Here is a 27,180-nt window from a genome sequence, read left to right as displayed (position 1 = left end):
CCTTTCAATTATAACTTATTTCAAGTACCAAGGTGATACTTCTCCAAGTGACAATAGGTAGGATACCACCTACCCACCTACAGGCAGGATAAGTGGGAACGCAAACCCTTAGAGAAATTTGGGTTGATGTTCAGAAATGGGTTGATAAATGCTCTTTTTGTAAAAGCTGTAGAGGAGCTCTGAGAATTAGTCTTTATTATCGATATTTTGGATATTTGGTTATAAATATAAGATGACAGGGGAGAAACAGATTGCGAAGGCTTTTAAAAATCCCAAAGCACTTAGTTTTCAGAAATTAAAGAAGACATTAGAAATGATATTGACTAAACCAGTCATATTTGCTATAAGAGTAAGTATTTTTTCGACAGTTTCTTTTAGGAACTTATTTTTTGCTTTAATACTGTGTATTTATGCTTTACACAAGTAATCTCAATTATGAACACTATAAATAAATAAACTACACAATTTATATGAAATATATAAATGAAGAAACTTTTAAAGCGACTACAATTTAATAATTTTTGCAACATTTTTGTTTATTATAATATAAATATTTTGTGATTAATAGGACATCTATGATTTTTGTGTTCTTGCCTATACATTGCATAATCACTTTTAATATAATTAGTATTAGGACACCTTGTAATCATTTTTGTACAATATTTAAAATAATTTTCTTGATGTATTTTATTCCTGAGGAGATACTTACATTTTACTTTTTCAGAATATGAATTTCATACATAGTGAAGGTTAGCATTCATCATATAAAGGTAAAAGACAAAAAGAAGATGCATAGCTTATGACCACAAAGAGAACAGATGATTGTAAGTGGGAAAATATCCCTCTCAGTAATTATGTAGGCAAACATTGTGAGTAAGTTCATTATCCTATTAATTGGCTGATGCTGACAAAATAGTATCACTAAACCTCTGAAGAGTATAAGAAAACAAATGAGGCCTTACACACTTAGGCAGACTTTCTGGACATGTAAGTGTTGAAAAATAGTATCTTAGATGACAGCATATCTAAAGCTTCAATGGAAAAGAATAACTTAAAACGGGAGCAAACAATTAAATAAATCCTGTACACTACCAAGAATTACATTAGATACCAAATATGGGAAAAAAGAAAAGAAAGACTCTTTGCCTCTCCAAAACTTACCTTGAATGTCAACTATTCCCTTTTATTATCCCTGAAGGAAAAAATAAGCAATACTGTGGAGAAGTGCAAAACGATTTTGGAAATAAGTAAAAACACTGGCAGTTTATAAAAGTAAAATTAGGACTTAAGTAAAAGTACTACTTTGTATGTTTTCACATACATTTACATATAAATATATTCAGATATTGCACATTGTAGACTCATGATAGATAAGCAGTTAAGAAAAATATGTTCAAGAAGAGTTTATTTACAGTCTTACAAGACACCGTTATAATAGATTAGTAATTAAAACTAGAATGTCTTGCAGTGTAGACATTGAGATAATTGGGAAAACCCTCTCATCCATTAAATACCTCTATATACTATTCTCTGGGATGCATTACTCTATCAGATGGACAACAGAGTTGTCTCCGAGGATTATGAAAGTTCATATGGGTAAGGAGAGAGAAGTGCTTATTCAAAAAGTAGAAATATTTACAATGTGTATGAAGAAGAAAGCAACAAAAGAGTATCTTCAAGAATATTGTGGTAGTTGGAAGGAAGCTCTAAATAAGAATTTTACTTGGGGCTTTAATCTCTATTTTTTTGTTGTTGTTTTCAGGAATATACTCAAACATTCAGAAGACAGACATTTATACTGAAACGTGTGAGAATACAATGAAGGAACTATAGAATAGTGAATTAATATATATCATAATGAATTACAGAGTTTTTTAAGTATTTTGTTTCTACGTGCTACAAAATAATTTTTCTCTAAAAGCACAAGGCAGCAATATTTTCAAGTGTGCGTGCATGCATGTGTGTGTGTTTCTTGGCTGGTGCCATAGCTTTCTTTTATCTTCATCTATTTTACAGCTAGAACAAAGAATGTCATTAGAAAGAAGGAAAATACCGAGAAATTACACAGAAGTAACAGAATTTATTTTTCTTGGATTGACAAATGACCCACAGTGGCAGGTTGCACTTTTCATATTTCTTCTTGTTACCTACATGCTGAGTGTGACTGAGAACCTGATCATTATCACCCTCACCCTTTCAGATCCCCATCTGCAGGCTCCAATGTATTTCTTCCTTCGAAACTTCTCATTCCTAGAAATATCATTCACGTCGGTCTGCATTCCCAGATTCCTTGTCACTGTCGTGACGGGGGACAGAACCATTTCTTTTAATGGTTGTGTGCCGCAGTTGTTTTTCTTCATCTTCTTGGGGGTGACGGAATTTTACCTTCTGGCCGCCATGTCCTATGACCGCTACGTGGCCATCTGCAAACCCCTGCACTACACGACCATCATGAACAGCAGAGTCTGCATACTTCTAGTCTTTAGCTCATGGCTCGCAGGATTCCTGATCATCTTTCCACCAATAATCCTGCTGCTGCAGTTGGATTTCTGTGCCTCCAATATAATTGATCACTTTATCTGTGATTCTTCTCCAATTCTGCAGCTTTCTTGCACAAGCACTCGCTTTCTAGAACTCATGGCATTTTTTTTAGCTGTGGTAACACTCATGGTCACCCTCACACTAGTTATTCCCTCCTACACTTGTATCATCCGGACAATTCTGACGTTTCCCTCCACAGGTCAAAGGAAAAAAGCCTTTTCCATGTGTTCCTCCCACATGGTAGTTGTCTCCCTCTCTTACGGCAGCTGCATCTTCATGTACATTAAGCCTTCTGCCCAGGAAAGAGTGACTTTAAGCAAAGGAGTAGCTGTGCTCAACACCTCAGTGGCTCCCCTCTTGAATCCATTTATATACACACTACGAAATCAGCAAGTGAAGCAAACCTTCAAGAACATGGTCCAGAGAATGGCCTTCTCTTTAAATAAATGACTGTGATTGTGTAAAAGAAGCACCTCTGAAAACTTAGCTAAATGAAAAACTCTGAGTTTCGCTACATAAATTCTTGAAGCGCCTCAATTCATTCTTTCAGTTAGACGTATGTATATATCTTCAATGCCCCTTTCTCTTATTAGCCTAAAAACAAGGTCTTATTTTAAGTTATATGGGAAAAATCAACTTGCATCCATGTAACAAATATTTAGATATCAGTAATCTATATTGTTTCTCATATCAAAGCAAGGTTGACTATGGATTCAAACAAGAATAGAGATTGCTATAAGAAGCTTACTAAAATCCACATACAAAAATAAATTTTATGTGAAATAAAAATATGTATCTTAATATCTCTAAAATTTCTTCTATGTCAGCACGAAAATATGGTATACAGTCTAAAAGCATGATTAAAATATCTCCTTCAACTTATCAATAAAATATAATTAAAATGTGTTGCAAAATTAAATAGACATTTCAGGTAAAATACGTTTTAAGAATTATTAAACTTGCTATATGAAATGAGGCTGCATTAACTTTTGTATTAGTTTTCCCGGAAAATAATTGCACTTTCTGTGCAACAGAAGAGATTGAATTTTCCTTATTTTTCCTTTGAAAATATTTCCTAAAAATAGATGATTTAACTGAAGGTTATGCTGTTTTTACCAATTATACTGGAAAAGGAAAGCCATGGTCTATGAAGGTAAATTAAGCTACCCTGATAAAATTCATATTTATATTCAGGTTCTTTCAATTCATACAAATATGGTCTTTCTTACACTCATGAAGAAAATGACAAACTCAGAATCTAAAATGGTGTGAGACAGTGACATTCTAGAGAGTATCTTGGAAAAGATGACATAAGCATAATTTACGTCTTAGCTTTCCTTTATCTGCACATCTACAATACTGTCTTGATCTTTCCATTGTCTCTTTCACAGAAGGTCCTACATCATTCACTCATATCCAAGAAAATGACCCCGGGAGGAAAAATTTGACAACTGTAAAAAATGTGTCCAAGCCCAGTTCCTATAGCTAATGAGCCCCTCGCCTGCAGTGTATCATTAAGAAAATTTGTTGTCTTGGGACAGTATTATGTCTAACTACGTACAGGCTAAGTGGATTTGACTTTGGCTTCTTGATTTCCAGGTTGGTCTGATATGTAAGTTAATGTAAAGAGCCCTATGTATTTTGAGTCCACAATAGAAACCCTTTTTCTTATTGCTTATAGACGGGTGTGAGTGTCTGTAGGCACTCACCTATTCTTACCATTGTACTTTCATAGAATGGGTTACATTTTTTTTTCAAATAGATTTAACATGATACTATCACAAAATAAAAATTAAATGATAACTTTATTTGTTTATGAATTCGTTACTGGGGAAGTTTGTAAAGAAATAAAACAATTGCCTTTATAACTTGTAACAAGCAGGCAGAAATACAAAAGGGAAAATTAGGAGTATGGAAAACAACATCCAAATGTTAACTAAATGAGTAAACACTACATATATGACATATATGACAGCGATGTAGGTAGACAGGAGAGGCAGAGAGACAGGGTAAGGGAAACTTGATCCTCTCCATTGACAAAAACTTATCTGAAGAATTAAATTTTTCCATTTGCAACAACATGGATGAACCTGGAGGGTATTATGCTCAGTGAAATAAGACAGAGAAAGACAAATGCTGTATGTTAACACTTATTTGTGAATTCTAAAAAATAAAACAAGCAAGTGAATATAACAAAACAAAGAAAACAGACTTACAGATATAGAGAATAAACCAGTGGTGATCAGTGAAGAGAGGAAAGGGGGAAGGGGCAAGATAGGGGTGAGAGATTAAGAGATGCAAACCAGTATGTTAAAATAAATCAGCCACAAAGATACGCAATACAACACAGGAAATATAGCTAATATTTTATAACCATAAATGGAATATAACTTTTTAAAATTGTGACTCACTATGTTGTTAACCTGAAATATATATTTTCCATCAACTATACCGCACTAAAAAATAAACAAATACATTTTAAATGTGAAAAGAGATAATTACTTCTAAATGAATATAAAATTTCAAAAACAAAAATAAAGTTAAAAAGGACAATTCTATCTTAAATCCCTCCTTAAACTGAAATCATTACAGTTCCGTTTATGAGAAGAGAGGTACAAGTGGATGAAAAGGCAGAGGAGGGAACGCCTAACAGCACAGAGAAAGTATCGGTCTTCGCTGTGAATACGGGATTTGGTTGGCTACTCAAATGAAATTTATCACCATTTGAAATAACACTCAGAGAATATTAGACAAAGCATGGTCTGTTTTCCCCATTCATGGAGTCAAACATACTATTAAAGTTCTATATGAAAATAATTATTAGAAACTATGAACTAGGAACTGTGGAAATAGATTTTATAGCACATCGATGGCTCAAATTTTCTACCTGTTCACTAAAAAGATTGTAAAAGTGCTCGAAGTCACTAATCATCAAAGAAATGCAAATCAAAACCACAATTAGATATCTTCTCATACCTGTTAGAATGAATATTATCAAAAGGCAAATGTTAAGTGTTTGTGAGGATGTGGAGAAAAGGGAAACCTTGTACTCTGTCCTTGGGATGTAAACTGGTAGTCACTATAGAAAACAGTATGAAGATACCTTTAAAAATTGAAAATAGAACTACTATATGACCCAGCAGTTCCACCTCTGAATATATATCTGAAAGAAACAAAATCAGTATCTGAAGAGACAGTCTGTACTGCCATTTTCATTTCAGCATTATTATTCACAATACACAAGATATGGAAACAACCTAATTATCCATCAACAGATAGATGGATAAAGAAAGAATACATATATTTGTAATGGAATATTATTCAGCCTGCCATTGCAACAACATAGATGAACATAGAGGACATTATGCTAAGGAAAATAAGCTAGAGAAAGACAAATATTGTATGGCATCACTTATATCCGGAATCTAAAAAGTAAATAAATAACTCAAACTCATAGTAAGAGAGAACAGAATGGTGGTTGCCCAGGGATGGAGAGGTCGGGGAAATAGGAAAATGTTATAACTTTCAGTAAAAAGAATAAGTTCTGAGGAGTTAATATACAGTACAGTGACTATAGTTAATAATACTGTATTCTTGGAATTTGCTAAGAGAATGGATCTTAAGCCTTCTCAAATTACATACACACTAATTAATTGGAAGTGATGGATATGTTAATTAACTTGACTATGATAATCATTTTACAATGTATATGTGCATCAAATCTTCACACTGTACATTTTAAATAGTTACAGTTTTATTTATCAGTTATAAAACTGGGGGAAACAAAAGATGAAGTGAACTCATTTAAAAAAAAAAAATGGGCAAAATCCCAAAGAACGACTACACTAAATGCTGGTTAGAATGTGGAGCAACAGTAATTCTTATTCATTGCTGGCAGGAATGCAAAATGGGACAGCCACTTTGGAAGAAAGTTTGGCAATTTCTTACATATGGTCCAGTAATCGCACTCCTCAGTATTTACCCAAAGTTGCTGAAAATTATGTCCTCACAAAAAACTGCATACAAATATTTATAACAGCTTTATTAATTAATTGCCAAAATTTGGAAAGCCACCAAGATGTTCTTCAGTAGGTGAATGGATGAATAAACTGTGGTACATCAGACAATGGAATATTACTTAGTACTAAAAGAAAATGAGCTATCAAATCATGAAAACACATAAAGGATCATTAAATGCACATTACTAAGTAAAAGATCCAATCCGAAAAGGCCACACACTATGATTACCACTATCTGACATTCTAGAAAAAGTAGAACTATGGTGATGGTAAAAACATCAGTGTTTGAGGGTTGGGGATAGGGATGACTAGGAGGGACACAGAGGATTTTTAGGGCATTGAAAATATTCCGTGTGATACTATAATGATAGATACAAGTCATTTTACTTTTGTCTAAAGTGTAGAATCTATAACACCAAGAGTAAACACTAAGGACTTTAGGTGACTTATGTGTTACTATAGGTTCATCAGCTGTGACAATTGTACTGCTCTGGTGGGGCATGTGGAAAATTTCTGTATCTTCTCAATTTTGCTATGAACATAAAGGCACTCTTAAAAATAGACTTTAAAAAGGGAAAAGGAAAAATGACTCTAGGCTCAAAAATTTGAAACCTTTAAATGAAAAAGATCAATTCCTTGAAAGAAAACTATGGAACTCACACAAGGAAAAGGAGATAACCTGAATAGGTCTATATTCATTAAAAAAAAGTACACTGATAATTAACAACTTTCCAAAAAGCCAGCCCCAGATTCAGACAGTTTCAATGGTGAATTCTACCAAACATAAGAAAGAAGCTATGTTAATTCTCTAAAAATCTTTTTCAGAAAACAAAAGCAGAGGGGACACTTCCTAACTTATTCCACAAGGCCAGCATTACTCTAATACCAAAACCAGATAAAGTCATGACAATAAAAAACTACTGATAAATATCTCCCACAAACATGGAGGAAAGCTTTCTCAACAAAATATTAACAAATCACATTTAACAATGTACAAAATGAATTAAACATCATAAACACATGGGATTTACCCCAGATATCCAGGTCTGGCTCAACATTTGAAAAATCAATGCAAGTAACCCATCATATCAACAGGCTAAAGAAAACAAGTTATGTTATATCACATGACCTAGAAAGAGCACTTCAACAACAAAACTAATTCATCGTAAAAAGTTTCAGCAAACTGAGAATGAGAAGAAAGTCCTCAACTTAAAAAGAACATCTAGAAAAAAAAACATACAGCTAACATCCTACTTAATATTGATGAACTTGATGCTTTACCCCTAAGTTCAGGAACATGGCAATTATTTCCTCTCTTATCGCTCCTATTCAACATACTACTGGAAGCCTGATTAGTCAAATAAGGCAAGAAAAAAAAATACATACAGATTTGAAAGAGAGAAAACTATGTGCAAAATCCTGAAGAACTGACTGGAAAAAAAACCTTCCTGGGATTAATATGTGATTATAGAAATGCTGGGGGACATAGGTTAATACACAAGAATCGGTAAAAGTCACTTTTCTACCTACATATCAGCAACTAACAAAATTTAGAATCTGAAACAAAAAAAAAAAATTAGAATTTGAAACAAAGTAAACTATTTACAGTAATGCCAAAAAGAGAAATACTTAGGTATAAATCAAATGAAATATGTATAAAACCTATATGCAGAAAACCACAAAACACTGATGAAAGAAATTGAAAATATAAATAAATATTGGTAAGATATCAATTCTCCTCAATTTATTCTGTATATTCTTCACAATACCAGTCAATAGCTCAGCAAGCTACTTTGTAGGCATCAGCAAACTGATTCTGAAGTTTAGGTGGAAATGCAAACACCTAGAATAGCCTAGAATAGTCAACACAATACTTAAGAAGAAAAGAAACAAAGGTCAAAAACTCATAATATCCAATTTCAATATTCACAACAAAGATTAACTAATGAATACAGAGTGATATTGGCAAAAGTATAGACACATGGATCAATGGAACAATAGAGATTCTAGAAATAGAACAACATGCATATAGTCAGTAAATCTTTGACAAAGGAGAAAAGGCAATTTAATTGAGAAAAGTTAATCTTTTTCACAAATAGTACTGGTAGAAATGGATATTCATATAAAAAACTACCCTAGACACAGACCTTCCACAAATGTTAACTCAAAATGGATCATAGACCTAATTATAAAATACAACACCAAATGATATTTATATACAACAATAAATACATAATCTATGAAACAAGTAATTGTTAAGCTTGTCTCATTAAAATGTAAAACTTCTGGTCTGCAATGGCACTATCAATATGTTGAGGACAAGCCACAGACTGGGAGAAGATATTGGAAAAGACATACTTGATAAAGGACTGTTTATCCAAAATTTACCAAAAAAAAAAAAATGTTTAACCCTTAAAATTCAACAATAAGAAAATGAACAACCCAATTAAAAATGAGCAAAAGATCCCACAGACATCCCCCCAAAGGTGATACATAGAAGGAAAATAATAAGCATATGAAAAGATGTTCAGCATCATTGTCATTAGATAATTGCAAATTAAAACAGCAATGAGCTACCACTATGCACACACTGTAATGACTAAATTGTAAAACAATGACAACACCAACTGTCAGAGATAAAGCAGAGCAACAGGAACTCTGATACTCTCATTTATGAGCTATCAAGCCAGGAAAAGACATGGGTGAAGCTTAAATCCATATTTCTAATCTAATGAAGTCAATCTGAAAAGGCAACATACTATATGATTCTGGTTTATGATATCCTAGAAAAAGCAAAACTATATATAATATAAAAAGATCCATGGTTGCCTGAGATTACTGTAAGAAAGCGAAGCTTACAAGGGTGAACTGAATGGGGAATTTAAGGCAAAGAAACTATTCTGTGTACTACTGTAATGGTGAATTCACGGTACTATGCATTTGCCAAAATTTATAGAACATTACACTACAAAGAGTAAACCTTAATTTATACAAATGTTTAAAAAATTATTTAAGAGGTCAGGGGATCACAGAGTGGAATACAGACTATGATCTCCCAAAATAACTGTATTTTAAATGTATGCAGTTATCTTACTGAAGGGAGTAGAATTGAAAGTTGCTGACCTAAATTACTTCAGAAATGATTGAAATATGTAAGACTAAAAACAAATAAAATGTACATAAGTATTGCACTCTAGCTAATAAAGTGGTTTCCCATCATTGTATAGGTCAATGATTTTGATAACACTATATATGTATATAAAAATTTAACAATTAAGTAAATGGATCGTGGAGCCAAGATTCTCACTTTTGCAGTGGGAGATGACAGAGAAGCAAGAGAGGGAAACTACAATCCATGTGGTAACGGAGATAACAGTATGGGTTCATTTTTAGCTTAATAATGATCCAAAAGGTAATAGAGAGGAATATTTATGCATATGTATTTATATAGAGGTTAGTTGGCTCACATATATTTCCTGGTTCTGTCCTCTTAGAGGACCCAGAAGCAATGGCACCACGGCAACTATGAACACATCCAGAGGTGAGATTTTGGTTTCTAATACCATTCTCCAATAAAAGGAACCAGGTATCACTGGAGAAGTGTCTGATTAGAAGTCTGTGGCAAGGAAGATACAAGATGATCCTGAAGCATCTTAGAGTTCCAGAAAATAAAGAAATAATTTTTTAAAAAGCACAGTGATGGCTGTATATCAAAGGAAACAGTAGCCAACTGAAAGGGGTCCCAATGGCCAAAGATGGAAAAATTTAGCAACAAAGTAAGTTAGCACTGACTGGATATAATCAAAGTATAAAATAAATATCCATGAATCCATACCGATATAAATAAATAACTGAATAAATTAATAAATGAGGAAGAGTACACAAATTACCCATCTTATAAAGGAATCCCAAATAATTTACATAGATACTTCCCCTTCAAGGAGGCAGAGCCATATTCCCACTTTTTCAGTGTGGGCTGCACATGGTGACTTCCTTCCAAAGAATACAGTGTGGGAAGTGGAGGCTGGGGAGACAGCAACTTTATTTTGGAGAACTCTAACAAAAAGTACCACAGCTCACATCAACAGTGATAAATCATGTTGGTAGTAGGAATAATTAACAATTATAGTATAAAAGACAACCTATGGACTGGGAGAAAATATTCACAAATGATGCGACTGACAAGGGCTTAATTTCCAGAACATACAAACAGCTCATACAACTCAATAACAAGAAAACAACCCAATCAAAAAAATAGGCAGAAGATCTAGACAGACATTTCTCCAAATAAGACATACATATGGCCAACAGGCACATGAAAAGATACTCATTACAGCTAATTATCAAAGAAATGCAAATCAAAACTACTATGAGGTATCACCTTACATTGGTCAGAATGGCTGCTATTTAAAAGTCCACAAAATAAATGCTAGAGAGGGTGTGGAGAAAAGGGAACTCTCCTACACTGTTCATGGTAATGTAATTTGGTACAGATACTATGGAAAACAATATGGGGATTCCTTTAAAAACCCCTAAAAATAGACTTACCCTATTACCCAGCAATCCCACTCCTGGGCATATATCCAGAGGGAACTCGAATTGGAAAAGATACACATACACACAATGTTCACAGCAGCACTATATACAATAGCCAAGACGTGGAAGCAATCTAAATGTCCATTGACAGATGACTGGATAAAGAAGTGATTCATATAGATACACACACACACACACACACAATGAAATACTACTAAGCCATAAAAGAATGAAATAATGCCATTTGCAGCAACATGGATGGACCTAGAGATTATCATACTATGTGAAGTAGGTCAGAGACAACTATCATATGACGTCACTTATATGTGGAATCTTAAAAAACGATACAAATGAACTTATTTACAAAAGAAAAAGAGGCTCACAGATATAGAAAACAAATTTATAGTTATCAAAGAGAAGGGAGGGAAGGAGAAGTAAATAAGGAGTTAGGAATTAATGGATACAAACGGCTATATATAAAACAGATAAACAACAAGGTTCTACTGTATAGCACAGGGAACTACATTCAGTATCTTACAATAACCTATAATATAAAGAATTTATACGTATTATGTATAACTGAATCACTACATTGTATACTAGAAACTAACACAACACTGCAAATCAACTATACCTCAATAAAAGAAATAAAAATGAAACAGTACACAAATTTTGCCTGCTTCATTTTCTAATGTGAAGGAAGCACTATTTAATGAAATTTTTCAGACAACCAACTTCATGGGTTTTATGTGTGTATTATTAGTCTCTCAGTTTTTGTTGCATCTTGTTGTATGTGCCTATCCACTAGCTATAGCTTACCTAAAATAGGCGCTCAATATATTTACTAGCAAATTTATAACAAATAAAACCTTTGAATAGCACATTTTATATTCTTGTGGCCCTTCTCTTGCTATTTTTGGCTTCTTCACAAGTTTACATTTTTAATTAAAATATATTGCCTTGGCAGAAATTAATTTCAAGTAAAAATAAAACAACATTGACAATATGAAATCCAAAATTTCAAAGACCGCTATTTCCTCATTGTTGTTCTTTGCATTATACACCTCTCTGACATTTAAGGTTTTTAAAAAATATTTTCCCAAAGATACTTAATTAAAATTATTCAACTAAATTTGGGATGAACTAATCAGCACCATCTCTCTCCAGAGGCATTTTAATTGTTTCACTGCGAGAATCCCCTGTGACTGTTTTGAGGGAAAAATGGATAAAACCAGTCTGTTTGTTTCGGAAACAATAGTTAGAAACCCTAGTCTTCCCACTGGAAAGTAAAGAAAGTAAAACAAAAATTAGAAGCCATCTTTCTTTCAAAAGTTACTCAGAACCAAGGAAGATACTGTATCACTAGGTCTTTCTTTCATCTAAGGTTAGGACGTTGCCACTGAATGGAAATCTGGGGAAAGGAGAGGGAAATGGCCTTGGGCTGTGCAACTTGGAATTGTTCTTTACATTCCAAGGATTTTCCTTCTCTCAAATTTCTACTCAAATGCCATGCAGCTCGCCTCTTTTCCACAGCTATTACTTCTTGACTCTCACTCAAGAAGGTCTGAGCTGTCTCCCTGTGAACTAAGAGCTTCACTTAATTAACCAGCAAAATATATAACTTTAGCACCTCTATTTGCCAGTTTCACTGAAGTAACTACTGCCCTGATGCTACTTTTTTTTTTTCTTTTTTTAATCTATTTAGTTTTTTGAGAGTTTTACCCACATTCCAGGAAAGTGTGCTCTCTGGTTCTGCTGTGTAACCAGTTAAAACCTTAGGACAGTGGTCCATTTTGCTGCAATTCTCTCCCACTTCCAGGGCTTCTAGCTTTACTCCTAAACAACGAGTTAGTACCAGAGACATTGTTACTCAATAAAAAAAACTTTGCAATACTACCTGAGTCTCAGACGTTCAGACTTTACATGAATGGACTACTTGGGACAACCCACAGAGCTTCTGCTACCATGTCACCAACCCTTTCCTGCAGCACAATCTTCAGAACCTCTTGAATACTCGGCCTGCCATCTGAATGTAACACCTTCTACCAGCTAGTGGGACTATGTCACCTTTCTGTCTGGGCCTTCTCAACTTCAGGAATAAGCTTTCTCCTGGATTATTCTTTAGTATGTTCCACCTCACTCTATGCAACCAAGATCATTCGGCCAAATTCCACCTACACACTGTGTAAGTATGTTATTGCATAAGAAAATCAAAGGCAGGAACAAGTTGTGAAGTCTATGCATACTCCAAAGTTAAAGCACCACACACTGACACACAGTTGAAGTAAAGTAACAGAATATTTGGGTTTGAAAAGTCAAATTGCTACCACATGGGCTTATGTAATGGTAAGCATATTTTTCATGTCTCACCTCATTCATTTTTCCATTTTCTAATCAATTTATAACTTAGATCAACTAACTTTGGTTGTAAGAATCTCTTCTTAAAAAGCAATAGATTACTATTTAATTCAGAAAAGAAAAACTTTAAGTTCTGAGTTTGTTTAGGAGAATATAAATATCAATTTTGATGGCCCTGAGTCTTTCAGAAAGTTATTAATTATCCATGTAGCCAGGAATAACATTAAAAATTTTGAAAAAACTACAGAAAATAACAAATTTAAAAGGTTTCATATTCAGAAAAATCATTAGAACATGTGGTCACTGAACATTATAACATTTTATAGAGCTCTGCTTAATTTCTTCACACATACAACTTTTAAAAGAAAGTAAAACACATTTGATAAGTATATTTTTCTTATTCTTATAGATTATTAGACCTATCAAGTGACTTACTCAATACTATATGGCTAGTGATCTACAGATGTAAGAGTTTTTTTTATCCTGGTTTACATATATTTTCAAAATTCAGTACAACTTGGTGGTTAATTTATTGGTTCATTATAGTATATATTTCTTAAACCAGCAGAGATGATAAAAAAAGTAACCCTGCACTCACTAAATCTTTGTTTCTTGTTTGCATTTACAGACCAGGAAGAAGTCAGCAATAAGAAATGAAAAATCACACGTCTGTGAAAGAGTTCATTCTTCTCGGATTAACAGATGACCCAGAGCTAAATATTCTCATTTTTCTATTTCTATTTTTCACATATACACTGAGTATAACTGGAAACTTGACAATCATCACCCTCACTCTGATAGATTCCCACCTCAAAACTCCCATGTATTTATTCCTTAGGAATTTCTCTTTCCTAGAAATCTCATTCACAACAGTTTGTATTCCTAGATTTCTGGTCAGCATTGTAACAGGGGATATGACCATTTCCTATAATTCCTGCATGGCCCAGGTGTTTTTTTTCATACTCCTTGGTTCAACGGAATTTTTCCTTTTGACTGCGATGTCCTATGATCGGTATGTGGCTATCTGCAAGCCACTGCATTACACAACCATAATGAACAGCAGAATCTGCAACCAGCTTGTCATTGGTTCTTGGCTGGCTGGATTTCTCATCATCTTTCCACCTGTGATCATGGGACTTCAGCTGGATTTCTGTGACTCCAACATTGACCACTTCACCTGTGATTCTTCTCCTATGCTACTGATCTCCTGCACGGACACAGCACTCCTAGAGCTCATGGGATTTTTCCTGGCAGTATTCACGCTCATGGTAACCTTAACATTAGTGATCCTTTCCTATGTATTCATCCTTAAAACAATTCTGAGGATTCCCTCTGCTGAGCAAAGGAAAAAGGCCTTTTCTACATGTTCTTCACACATGATCGTTGTCTCCATTTCTTATGGAAGTTGCATTTTCATGTATGTCAAAACTTCAGCAAAAGAAGGAGTGGCTTTGAACAAGGGTATAGCAGTGCTCAATACCTCTGTTGCCCCAGTGCTAAATCCTTTTATTTATTCCCTGAGGAACCAGCAGGTCAAGCAGTCCTTTAAGAACTTGGCCAAAAAAATGCTTCTCAAATAAATTTTAATCATAAAGAAATTCATGACCTGAACTTTAAATGAACCTTATGTCTAACACAATTATTAACATCATTATATTTTTCCATCCACTACTATATTCAACTTCCTTTCCCCTCAGGTTTTATTTTCCATGTATCCCATTTTCACCTCATTTGATTCAACTATTTTTCTATATTGAAATGCCCTGAAAAATTTTTAAGCATGAGTGATTTGATGTCACAAAGTGAGAATGACATTTAATAAAAATTCCAGAACTGAGTTCTAATAATCACCGAAGAACTTTCCCTTTGGGCATCAATCAAGAGCTAAATAAAAGTTACTGTCACACAATTTGAAAAAAATTATTTCTCCCAGTACATAAGATTGAAATAAACCTTTCTGTGAGGTAAAGCCTCCTACGTCTAGTGTGCTTCTATTTATCCTTGTATCTTACATTATAAATGTTGATCTATGCTATTTGGGGCATAGGGATTATACTCATTGCAAAGTCCATGCTTCAATATTATAACATACTTAGTGTTTTTTTGGACAAAATTCCAAAGTTACTACAAGTGTAGTGTTGACATTTCAGTAAAACCCCGATATCCTCACCATGAAGCACCTCTAATGAACTACAGGGATGATTGCTCCATGGCCCATTATTTTCTTTTAATTTGCCAGTGATGAGTCTGGGGCTCATCTCAGGCTCCTATGGAAAGAACCTGGCATGCCTTTTCCTTCTTAAGATTCAGTTTCCTCTGATTTTTTTTGGCAATTAAAACCATATGCTTTTTCTCTCCCAGGCAATTTTCAAAATTTCTGATACACTGATGATATCCTAAAGTGTTTTCCAGCATTTGTATGATTTCATTCTTTTAAAATATATATATATATATATACACACACACGTATATTTCAGAATTTTTACGGACATTGGACGATGTAGATTTAAGAATGTTTGCATTGCCCAACTTTGACATAAATCTTTTCTATAAGAAGTTCTTAATTCTAGCTGTATGCTTATAAGAATAAATCTTTGTTTAGTATTTATCCATTTGCTTCTTTATTACATTGTTCTACAAGGGATGCATGAACACATGAAATAATTTAATTTCAATTAGAACACTTTCCCTTAATGGATTCTCAATGCTTAGGTCTTTTGCCTTACCATTAAGAAACAAAATGAGTTCTTCTAACAAGTGTTAAGAGAAACAGGATTACACACATAATCAAAAACAGGTGAAAATTAACAAATTCTGGGTATGAATGTCTAAATCATTCATATATTTACATTTTCATATCTCAGCAAAAACATTTACTACATCTTCTTGTAAAAAGTGTTTTGCTCAATTTGATAATAACTTCAGTTAGAACTGGATGTATACTGGACTCTTTTCTTAGGCATCATAGGTGTGAATTTTCTAGCTATTCCAGTATTATGTTTTTGTTTATCTCTTTGCTTTACAAGACTTTTTATTTTTCAGTTGTTGCTTTGGAGATTCTACATAAATATAAATACTTCCTTTGCACTTGTTGATGTAGATATGACTCAGGTAATGTGATGCTCAATAATGTCCAGATCCTTCAGTGCATATGAGTAGAGAAACAGTGTGCTGGTGACTGTTTAACAACCAGTTCTCATAAAAAAATACACAGACATATTATAAATTTTACTAATATAATTTACAAATAGTAAAACATACAACAAACTTCATTGCAAATTCTGTGTGCCCAAAGGATTTTCACAGAATGATTTCATTGATTTTTACCTCACTCATGTCCATAATCAACCTATGGTTGCCAATCAATCACAATTTGACAAATAGATTTGAATTTGACACCACCATTCAAATGCACAATTATAGTCATAAGTTTCAATACACTCAATAACTGGTAGAAAAAGTTTTTTAAAAATTGTAAATATATGGAAGACTTGAACAACCTTATCAAATGGACCTAATTTATATTTTTAGAATATTCCACTCAATATTAAAAGAATACTCAATCTTTCCAATATCACACAAAACATTATCTAATAGACCATACTCTGGGATACAAAAGGTCTCAAGAAATTTACAAGATTCAAGCCATACATTGAATGTTTACTGAATACTGTGCAATTAGAAGTCAATATGGAAAACTATGTGGAAAATTCACTAATATTTGAAAACAAAATAATATGTTACTATGTAATCTATGGGCTAAAGGAAATCAAAGAAAAATTAAAATACAGTTTAAACAAACTGAACGTGAAATAACATATCAAAATTTTTAGAATGCAGCTAAAGCATTATTTACTTTTTAAGATTCTTAATTTGAATTTAAGATTCTAAAATTATATTGGAAAAGAAGGAAAGTCTCAATCAACGGCCTCACCTCCCACCTCTATGAACTAGAAAAATAAGAGAGTAAATCAAACAGAGTAACCTGATGAAAGGGAATAATACGGATCAGTGTGGAAATCAATGAAACAGGAAACAGAAAAGTAAATAAGAAAATATCAATAAAAACAAAATCTAGTTCTTTGAGAATATCATTAAAATTGATAAATTTCTAGATGAGGAAAAATACAAAGATACAAATTACCAGTATCAATGAAGAGTAACTTTGTATCACTGATATTTTATACTTATTGAGGATAACATGGAGATTTTGAACAATTTTAGGCGTATTAATTAAAAAATGTAAATGAAATGGGAAAATTCCTTGAAAGACATAATAAAAGCTCACTCAAGAAAAACAATAGGTATAATTGGCCTATACGTATTGCAGAAATTGAACTTACAATTAAGAAACATTCTACAAAGAAAACTCCACATTCACTGGTAAATGCTACAAAATATTTAAGGAAGTAATACTAGTAATTGTTCACAAATTCTCCCAGAATATATTAGAATAAGGAATGGTTTCCCACTTATCCTTTGAGGACAGAATTATCCTGAGAGCAAAACCAGAAAACAGACATTATTAGGAAAAAATAGTGGCTAATCTTACTCATGAATATAGTTGAAATACTTAAAAGTAAATGGCAAATAAGTCTAATAATGTGTAAGAGTTTAATTCATTTTAGTCAACTAGAGTTCATCTCAACAGTTGCAGGAAAACAACTGAAAATGTTTAACATGCCTATCTGACAAAACTCTCAGCAAGTAGATCTAATAAATGGGAAATAGCAAAGGACATATAAAATATAGTAAAAGAGAAAAAGAAACTATAGCTAACATCTTACTTCACTGTGAAAACCTCAAGCATCTCAACCTAAGAAAAAAAATAAGTCACGATGTTCACTCTTACTACTTCTACTTAACATTGTACTGTAGATTCTAATTTATGTAATAAATTAAAAAATAAATAAAATATAAAAGCATTCATATTGGAAAGGAAAACATAAAACTGATTTTATTTGCCAACAATGTAAGCACCTTCACAGAAAACTCTATTGACTTCCTGTTTCAGCTCCAACATGTAAAGAGCTTGGAAAGTGTAACCTCTGCTTTACGAAAAGAAAAAGGTGAAAAACTCAATAATAATAACTTCATTTGGATCCATCAGAGAAGTAAAGTTGCTGGGTAAATCGCACCCTGAAATCTGGAGAAACAGGAAATCCAGAGTCACAGTTGAGATCTACTTGCTCAGAACATGTTACTAAAATCGTAAGTGGGTAGGAACACTACAATAGTAATTGTGACAAATTACTGGAACTGAGCACTTACTGCATGAAAGTAAGAATTACCTAAGGATTATCATAGAAAGGGGTTCCCCACCAGGTTCTTAAGGTGAAGATCTGAGAAAAGTCTCATCCTGGTTCAGGCAAGAAAGGGAAAGAGTAACCATTCTGAAACAACCTCAGAATATTCTTCACACAGAGGTCTATACCAATGGAAAAGATTTTACCAGAAACATTTATGAAGGCCCAGAAACACAAGCCCACTAAAAAACTAAGATTTAATCATAGGATCATAGAATGCTATCCTCCTGCCGCAATTTAGAACCACACCAACAAAAATCAAAGTATCTCGCCCAAAACACTTAATAATTTCAGAGGGAAATCTTTAGAATGGAGATCTAGGAGATACCATTAACCAAGTTTAACAAAGTTAATATCAGTAATAAGATTTACAGATATCATATATCTGACAAACAAAATTGGGATGCATTCTACAAAATACTTGATCAATACTCTTCAAATACATAAGGTCATGAAAAACAAGGGAAGAATTAGGAACTTTCACAGGTTGGGAAAAGTTAGGAACATGATCTCTAATACAATGAAGGATTAAGGATCTGATCCTCAACAGATAAAGGGCATTGATCGAAAAACTGACAAAATCCAAGTTAAGTCTGTAATTTAATTATTAGTATCATACCAAAATTAATTTCTTAGTTTTGATAATATTCTATGGTTAAATAAGATGCTGTACTTAGAGGAAGATGAGTAAAATATATGAAGAAATTCTGTACTATTTTTGTGAGTCTTTTAAAACTAAAATTATTGTAAAATAAAGGCTCTTTAAAATCTGGTGCCTAATCCCATCTTCCTAAATGCAAGAAATATTCTACTAGCCTTGGATAACCTCATAAAATGGTTTGTGCTGTGGTTACACCACCTCCCTCTTATTCAAAGTCATGTCGGTTGATTCCTTATCCACTCATCCATCAATGGACACCTAGGTTGTTACAATGCTTGACTAAATGTAAATAATGCTGCAATAAACACAGGAGTGCAGGTATCTTTTCAAGTTAGTGTTTTTATTTTCTTCAGATAAATATCCAGAAATAGAATTGCTGGATGGTATGGTAGTTCTATTTTTAGCTTTTGAAGACTTTCCATACGGTTTTCCATAGTGGTTGCATCAATTTACATTCCCACCAACAGTGCACAAGAGTTCTCTATTCTCTACATCCTCTCCAATAGTGGTTATTTCTTATCTTGTTGATAATAGCCATTCTAACAAAGTATGAGGTGACATCTCATTGTGGTTTTGATTTGCATTCCCTATTGATTAGTGATACTGAGCACCTTTTCATGTACCTGTTGGCCATGTGTATGTGTTCTTTGGAAAAATGTCTATTAAGACCCTCTGACCATTTTTAATTTGGATTTGTTTGTTTTTTGCTATTCAGTTGTATAAGTTTTTCATATATTTTGGATATTGACCCCTTATCAGGTATAAGGTTTGCAAATATCTTCTCCCATTCTGTAGGTTGCCTATTCATTTCGTTGACTGGTTATTTTGCTGTGCAGAAGCATTTTAGTTTGATATCGTCTCACTTGTTTATTTCTGTTTTTCTTGCTCTGCCAAAAAAGTGTTGCCAAGACCAATGCCAAGGAGCTTTTCCCCTGTTTTCTTCCTTTTCTTTTATGACTCATTTGTGAAAAAGTGACTTTAAAATAATGGACAAAAATATTCTTTCCAAGGGCATTTTTTTTTCAGAGATTCAGTTCTGTACCGCTTCTTAAGGGAAGGGAAGGGAAGGGAAGGGAAGGGAAGGGAAGGGAAGGGAAGGGAAGGGAAGGGAAGGGAAGGAAAAAATTTAAATTCAGTCAAATATCACTGAGTATATCCACTCTTCAAAGATTAGAGATTTCCTGGTTGATAATGGTGTAAGAGTAACATAACTCCTTCAGAGAAACTCATACTATTAGGTTTTATATTGTCTTTACCACTGCCTCATAATAGAGCACTATTTACCAAAAGCATTACTTCTAGCCTACAAATCCTCCCTATTATGCAAAGTAACAGCTATTATTTTTAGCTTTGAGTTTCATTGTAGAGTACAGACCACGTAGTCTGGCATCCCCATGACACTATTAATTGAAGCCTGGAATCCACTATGCTAATGACCTAACTATAATTAAAGTATAGCATACCCAATCTTGGATCATATAGTTAATCTATTCTAAATCCAAGTATGCAACTATTTATTTTAAGAAATCTGTAATACTTTGTTAAATTTCTCAACTAAAAATGCATGGCCTTCCCTAAAGAGAAACTCAGTTGTGCTCAACAAAATACTTCTTCATTGTTTGTACTATAGAACCACCTAGATTAGGATTTCTTCTGAGTCCTAATTAAATTTTGACCTCATATGCATGTTTTCTCATTGAAATTTGCAAGAAAGCCAATGATAGTCTTTCTTCATTTAAAATAATAATCAGAAAAATAATTTGAAAAATAAGGAAGAGATAATGTTTCCATCCGTTTTTCCCTTTGTTCCATGGAAAGTTCAATATTATAGGTAGAATTCTAAATCCCTCCAATACTTAATGGCTCCCAAGGGAACTCAATTAAAAAGTGTCACTAAAATTAATTGCATTGTAGATGTACTAGTTTTCCTGTCTCCAGAGAGGTTTCTTTTATGTTTCCATCAAAAGCAAACTCTTCTGTTAACATTATACTCAAAAATATATAAAATGTGTCTGTTTCTTTTGGAGAAAACCTTTTTGGAAAATCTGTATCACTGAGCAGTATCAGAAAAGTCATGAAACACATGACATTTAAAATCCAAAACAAAATATTTTTGCAAGTTTGCTCACTGGATTTTTCTCATCCTCAAAGATTGAGTATTTGACTGAGAAAAGGATGGTTTATGATAAAGAAAATCTGAATAAAATCTTTACATTTTAAATAGTGAATGCAGAAATGTGAATTAGTTTTATAAAATGTGTAAAAATGAGGGAAGCCTTTTCTAAGAAATTATGTTGCTCTTATTATAGATAATTAGAAAAATATTTATGTTTAAGCTATGACTCAGATCCATCAAGGACTCTCACAAATGTGAGTATGTTTCTTCTTTAGCCACATCTTTAATTATCTTTCTAAATCATGTAACTCTAACAATTGCTCTCTTTGAATTGTAGCATGAGGGCATTTTGTCAATTCTTGCATTATTTTCTCTGCCTATAGCATCCTAAATTTGTCACAGCCGAACTTATAAATGTATCATAAGCTGCATTCTGCCTCAGGAGGGAGCCAGGTAGCATATTTTTAGCCAAATCTAAACGTGTGTGACCAAACATAATCACACCAGCCACAGGATCCATTAACCCACACTTTTGTGACCTGCACATTCCTATTAACACACATTTTGAGTCTGTTATTAAATCAGACTACCCTCATAGTTCATCCAATTACAACCAGTCTGGTTTCTCTCTTTTTAGTACTAGTAGCAGCACATCACTACACAGATAAATACCTTTCAAGATATTGAGCATCTACCTCACTGGGATTCCAAAACTCTCCTTAGCAAAAGTTCCCATTCTTGACACACATGGATATTCGTATCTTTATCTTTCAGGACTGACTGTTTCAGAATAATTGATATATGAATGCAGAGCGAAATACATCCAGCTAAAGAAACCTCTGGGTTTTGAAGCCAATTCAAATCTGGGCTGCATACACATTATTTGGTCATTAATTTGTTCTTTAATTCATTAAAGAAATTGAATAAGAATCAGTGTGAAAACATGAGGAATGGTGCAGCAGAAGACAGACATGAAAGCTAACCTCTCTGTATATACCTCTTATGTGACCTCAGGTAACCCTTCTGCACAATTTCCTCATCTGCAAAATGAGTCTCTTTATAGGACCTACCAAAGGCGTTTTTAGGCACAGGGTAAAAGGCTATTTCGATCTTTACTATAATATTAATAATATGGATAATAATAATAACAATAATAATCAATAATAAAAATGCATTATATTTTTATATGATTAATTATTGCTATTATTGCTGCTATTATCTTTCTTCCAATATACTTTCTTTCCCTATCACATCCTCAGAAACTAGTCTGATAAACAATAAAGTTACCAGATTATTATTATTTTTGAAAGCAGAGCTTGATAAAGGCTGTTATGCAATAACTTCCTGAAATAATTAATCTTAAAGAAAGTAGCATGATCTTTCATTGTTGACATGATTGATTATATTTAAGGAATCCAACTGGAATTTTTATCCTATGACTTTATTTATTGATAAGGGTTGGCATTGTACTTATGCCACCTTTAGTCAGAGGAGTGAGTAGAGTCAAGTTGGGATAAAGCAAAAGGGAATTAATTTCAATGAACTGCCCATAAATATTGTATTTTCTGTTTAAATTTTTACTATGAGTAGAAACCAAAACCTACAAAAAGACCGCATCCTGATTCAAAAGTAAGTTTTCCAAAAGCAAAATTAGCATACAGAATTTTATGGGTATTAAGTCTTCAAAAATACTATTTATTCGATATATATTAATCTTCCCAACGAAGTAAACTAAGTATTTATCATTATTACCTACTTTTATGACTGTAAAAAAACAACTTTATGTATGTTAAGTAAGTAATCAAAAATACACAGCAGAGAATTATCAAAGCTGAGATTAAACTCTTGAGTTTTTAAAGTAATAAAACATTAATTTTTCCCCATTAAATAAATTCCAATATGAGTTTGCAATTCTGACGGATAAGTATTTTGTCACTTCACATTACTGTATGCTTTATTGTTCTTTGTGTAGAATAAGAGCACTACAAATGTATTTGAGATCACACCGGGAGTTGATACCCACTCTTATTTTTACCTACAGACCTGCAGAATCCAGAATTTAGTCATGCCAAATAAAACATCCATTAGAGAATTCATTCTTCTGGGACTTACAGATGACCCAGAATTACAAGCTGTGATATTCTTCTTTATGTTGTTCACCTACTTACTGAGTGTAAGTGGAAACATGACCATCATCATGTTAACACTGTCAAACGTCTGTTTGAAGACTCCCATGTATTTCTTCCTCAGCAATTTCTCCTTCTTAGAAATTTCATTCACAACAGTCTGTATTCCTAGGTTTCTGATCAGCATCGCTACAGGAGACACAAGCATTTCCTATAATGCTTGTATGACACAAGTATTTTTTTTAATCCTTCTCGGCTCGACAGAGTTTTTTCTTCTGGCTGTGATGTCTTATGATCGCTACGTGGCCATCTGCAAACCTCTGCATTACACAACTATCATGAGTAACAAAGTCTGCAACCAGCTTGTAATCAGCTCCTGGCTGGCTGGTTTCCTCATTATCTTTCCCCCGGTGATAATGGGCCTCCAACTAGATTTCTGTGACTCCAACATCATTGACCACTTCACCTGTGACTCTTCTCCTATGCTGCTGATCGCCTGCACAGACACAAAGTTTCTAGAGCTTCTGGCATTTTTCTTAGCAGTATTCACACTCATGGTAACTCTGGCCTTGGTGATTCTCTCGTACACACTCATTCTTAGAACAATTCTGGAGATCCCCTCTGCCCGGCAAAGGAAAAAGGCATTTTCTACTTGTTCCTCCCATATGATTGTGGTTTCCATTTCTTACGGGAGTTGCATTTTCATGTATGTAAAAACATCTGCAAAAGATGGTGTGGCTTTGAGCAAAGGGGTAGCGGTACTCAATACCTCTGTTGCTCCCATGCTCAATCCCTTCATTTACACCTTAAGGAACCAGCAGGTAAAACAGGCCCTTCGGGATTTTACCAAAAAAATGCTATTATCAAACAAGCACTCATCATCATGAAATCTGTAGCTAAAACCACAGATGAACCACATATAAATACAAATCATTGTTCTAGGTGGTAGGTATACAGAAGGGAATAAAAATAAAGCACACAAAACTCTTGCTATCCTAGATCTTACTTCTAGTTAGAGAACACACACATTAAACAGCCAACATAATAGAAAAGTAAATTATCTAGGATTTTCGTTAAGTGAAAATGCTATGAACAAAACTGAAATACTTTAGGGAAAGGAGGGTAGAATTCAAATTAAATAGGGTGGTCAAACATTTCACTTTGTCATTTTATAGCTCCTTTTTAATTTCATTTTTCTACCTCTAATAAAAGTATTTCTCTGTATTCATTATCTTTTTTTTCCCCTGTAATTTTCCCAGGTCCATGTTTCATCTATTTCACACATGTCAAACATGGGGAGATTGTGCGGTGTCACTTTTTTTTGAAAAGATAACTAGCAAGCTCTGGATAGCTTACTCAAATCCTAAATGAAAATAAATGGTCCAAAATAAAATTCATGGCAACCCACTGGTAATGAATGGTATGGAACCTAACTTCAAGGCTTAGAAAACCATGCTTTATGACTATTTCTATCAAAGGGTTCTGTCCCCCCCTACTCTTATTTCCTTATTCTACTTGAGTCAGATATTCAGAATCTGTAAAGGGAAAAACTGATAAGCAATTATCTTCTACTGGGAGGATGGGGTATTTCAAGCTGTCCAGGTCACTTTCCTCCATCTCTGCTTCATCAGTTCTATTTCTCTATATCTGTCCAGGTTACACACTTCCTATTAAACAATAAACAGGAATCGCTACTAATCATTAATTATAAGTGGTTATTAAGAAGTTATTAATTACTAATTATTAGGAATGACTGCTTTTACACTACATGCAGTGACTTTTTTTGACATACCATATTATCAGAAAACTTTCACTATTAAATAGACAGAGGTGGGTATTCACAAGATCTCAGTCCATGAAACTACTGCAAATCACTGCAGGATATTTACACACCTATTTAACATGCACATAAGGATCAGAGAGCACAATTTTATTGGTACTCAAGCAAATAAGGAAAATTCAAAGGCAACTCATGTATCTTGGTTGTTTTCAAACAATCACTCTAAGTAGCTCATGCTATTTAAATAGGAAGAATGAAAATGTTAGATTAAATATGAAAATCAGTACCCTGAAAATTAAAAATAAAAAATTCAATATGTGAAAAACCTGAAGAAAACAAAGATGATATGAAATTAATAAAAAATTAAGAAAACAGTAAGATGAAAATAAAAGTTAACACTAAAAAAACTTTGGAATTCTAGTATCATTTAAAATGTTTAGGTAAACAAAAATATTATAAAGTTATAACATTCTAAATGCTGACAAAACAGTAATATTGTATAATTATATGATACTAGTATAATTATGGTACTATGTGCAATTATATAAAATACATTCTTGACATTTTTAGGATGTAGTATTATTAGCAAATATTCATGACAATGAATGATCTGAATATATATTTTCATTACAAAAGTAGTTACAGAAAAAAACATACAAAGTTTGAAGAGCTGTGGCTCCAAAACATTCCCATGACTTGTTAATATCTTATTAGGTGCATAAACTTTACATAAACCATTTAAAGTTTGTGTGTGCGTGATTCCACAAATTCTAGTTTATTAATGTGTGGCAGAGTTCACTTACCAGAGCACAGTGGAAGGAACTAAAAATCCTAGTAAAATGAAAAACTAGGCTTGATGCTTTATATAAGTTTTGACTTTTGATACTTAAAAACAGATTCTGTAATGCTATATTTTTGTAGAACATTGGTGTGGGGGTATCATTTTTAAATGATTGAGAGGAGTTAAAAATAATTTTCTAGTCTCAAGGATCAAAGTAACTGTAAGTGTTTAGAATAACAGAATTTTCCATTTAGAGGGGATTACAGATACATTCTCTTTCAGGGATAGCAAAAGAGACATGATGCGACCCTCCCTTCCCTATGGTTATGGCAAATAGTTGCAAATAGTTTGCATAATTATTTCCTGAAGAATGAAGCTATGACCTCAGAATCCTTCTCAACAACAGTGCCAACATCATAAGAGTCATCAATGAGATGAGATTTATTTGTACTCTTGATATAGTGCAACTTTCTCACTTGTGAGATAAAGAAAGTGAAACCCAGAAAGGGGAGGGACTTCTCCCAGGGAACTCAGTGAATCAGTGCAAATGTAGATCTACATCCCAATTCAGTTAACTTTCCATACACCATGCTGCCTACCAACTTCTTCCTTGCCTGGTCATGGCTCCTAAAATAATTAATGCTTTCCAAACAAATCATACATGCCAAAGACTAGGAGCATTTTATAGTAGCACCTAGAACATCAAACCCAGCAAGAAGATGCAAGGTATATAATTTCCCCCAAGTGGACATAAGAGCATCCTTCTCCCAGTTACCATGAAATGTTTTCTGACAGCCAATCATTATCTTAAACTCATCAGGCTTTTTCTTGGTTATCAGCCTTATTCTCAATTCCCTGATGTGGCTTCACAGGGCACAGCTGGCAAGAATCCAACAGAAAAATGAGCTTTGCTGAAAGCTCTTCAGGCATCAGACATCCCCTGCCTACCGCTGCTT

General features: G+C 33.5%; 3 protein-coding genes and 1 long non-coding RNA gene across 7 annotated transcripts in view; 3 read left to right on the top strand and 1 right to left on the bottom strand.

Annotated features, from left to right (window-relative positions):
- The window catches only part of LOC141579365 (uncharacterized), a 441,343-nt gene that overhangs the window by 152,522 nt on the left and 261,641 nt on the right, over positions 1-27,180 (bottom strand). The gene's annotated exons all lie outside the window — the stretch shown is intronic.
- Positions 2,029-3,235, top strand: LOC141579479 (olfactory receptor 6C75-like). The gene has a single exon (XM_074375899.1). It carries the CDS (start codon positions 2,029-2,031, stop codon positions 2,989-2,991), a length of 963 nt encoding a protein of 320 aa, XP_074232000.1. The 3' UTR covers positions 2,992-3,235.
- On the top strand, positions 14,108-15,034 carry LOC105068522 (olfactory receptor 6C76-like). Its single transcript, XM_010954405.2, has one exon. It carries the CDS (start codon positions 14,108-14,110, stop codon positions 15,032-15,034), a length of 927 nt encoding a protein of 308 aa, XP_010952707.1.
- LOC105068508 (olfactory receptor 6C65) lies at positions 23,603-24,550 on the top strand. The gene has a single exon (XM_010954389.3). The coding sequence runs from the start codon at positions 23,603-23,605 to the stop codon at positions 24,548-24,550; it is 948 nt and encodes a 315-aa protein (XP_010952691.2).

Source organism: Camelus bactrianus, chromosome 12, assembly GCF_048773025.1.
Source record: "Camelus bactrianus isolate YW-2024 breed Bactrian camel chromosome 12, ASM4877302v1, whole genome shotgun sequence".
NCBI classification, from domain to species: domain Eukaryota; kingdom Metazoa; phylum Chordata; class Mammalia; order Artiodactyla; family Camelidae; genus Camelus; species Camelus bactrianus.
This window is presented reverse-complemented; position numbering and strand designations above follow the sequence as displayed.

Bases quoted from the DNA above. Each gene is read 5' to 3' on its own strand.
- LOC141579479 (XM_074375899.1), top strand. From the start codon at position 2,029: ATGTCATTAGAAAGAAGGAAAATACCGAGAAATTACACAGAAGTAACA.
- LOC105068522 (XM_010954405.2), top strand. From the start codon at position 14,108: ATGAAAAATCACACGTCTGTGAAAGAGTTCATTCTTCTCGGATTAACA.
- LOC105068508 (XM_010954389.3), top strand. From the start codon at position 23,603: ATGCCAAATAAAACATCCATTAGAGAATTCATTCTTCTGGGACTTACA.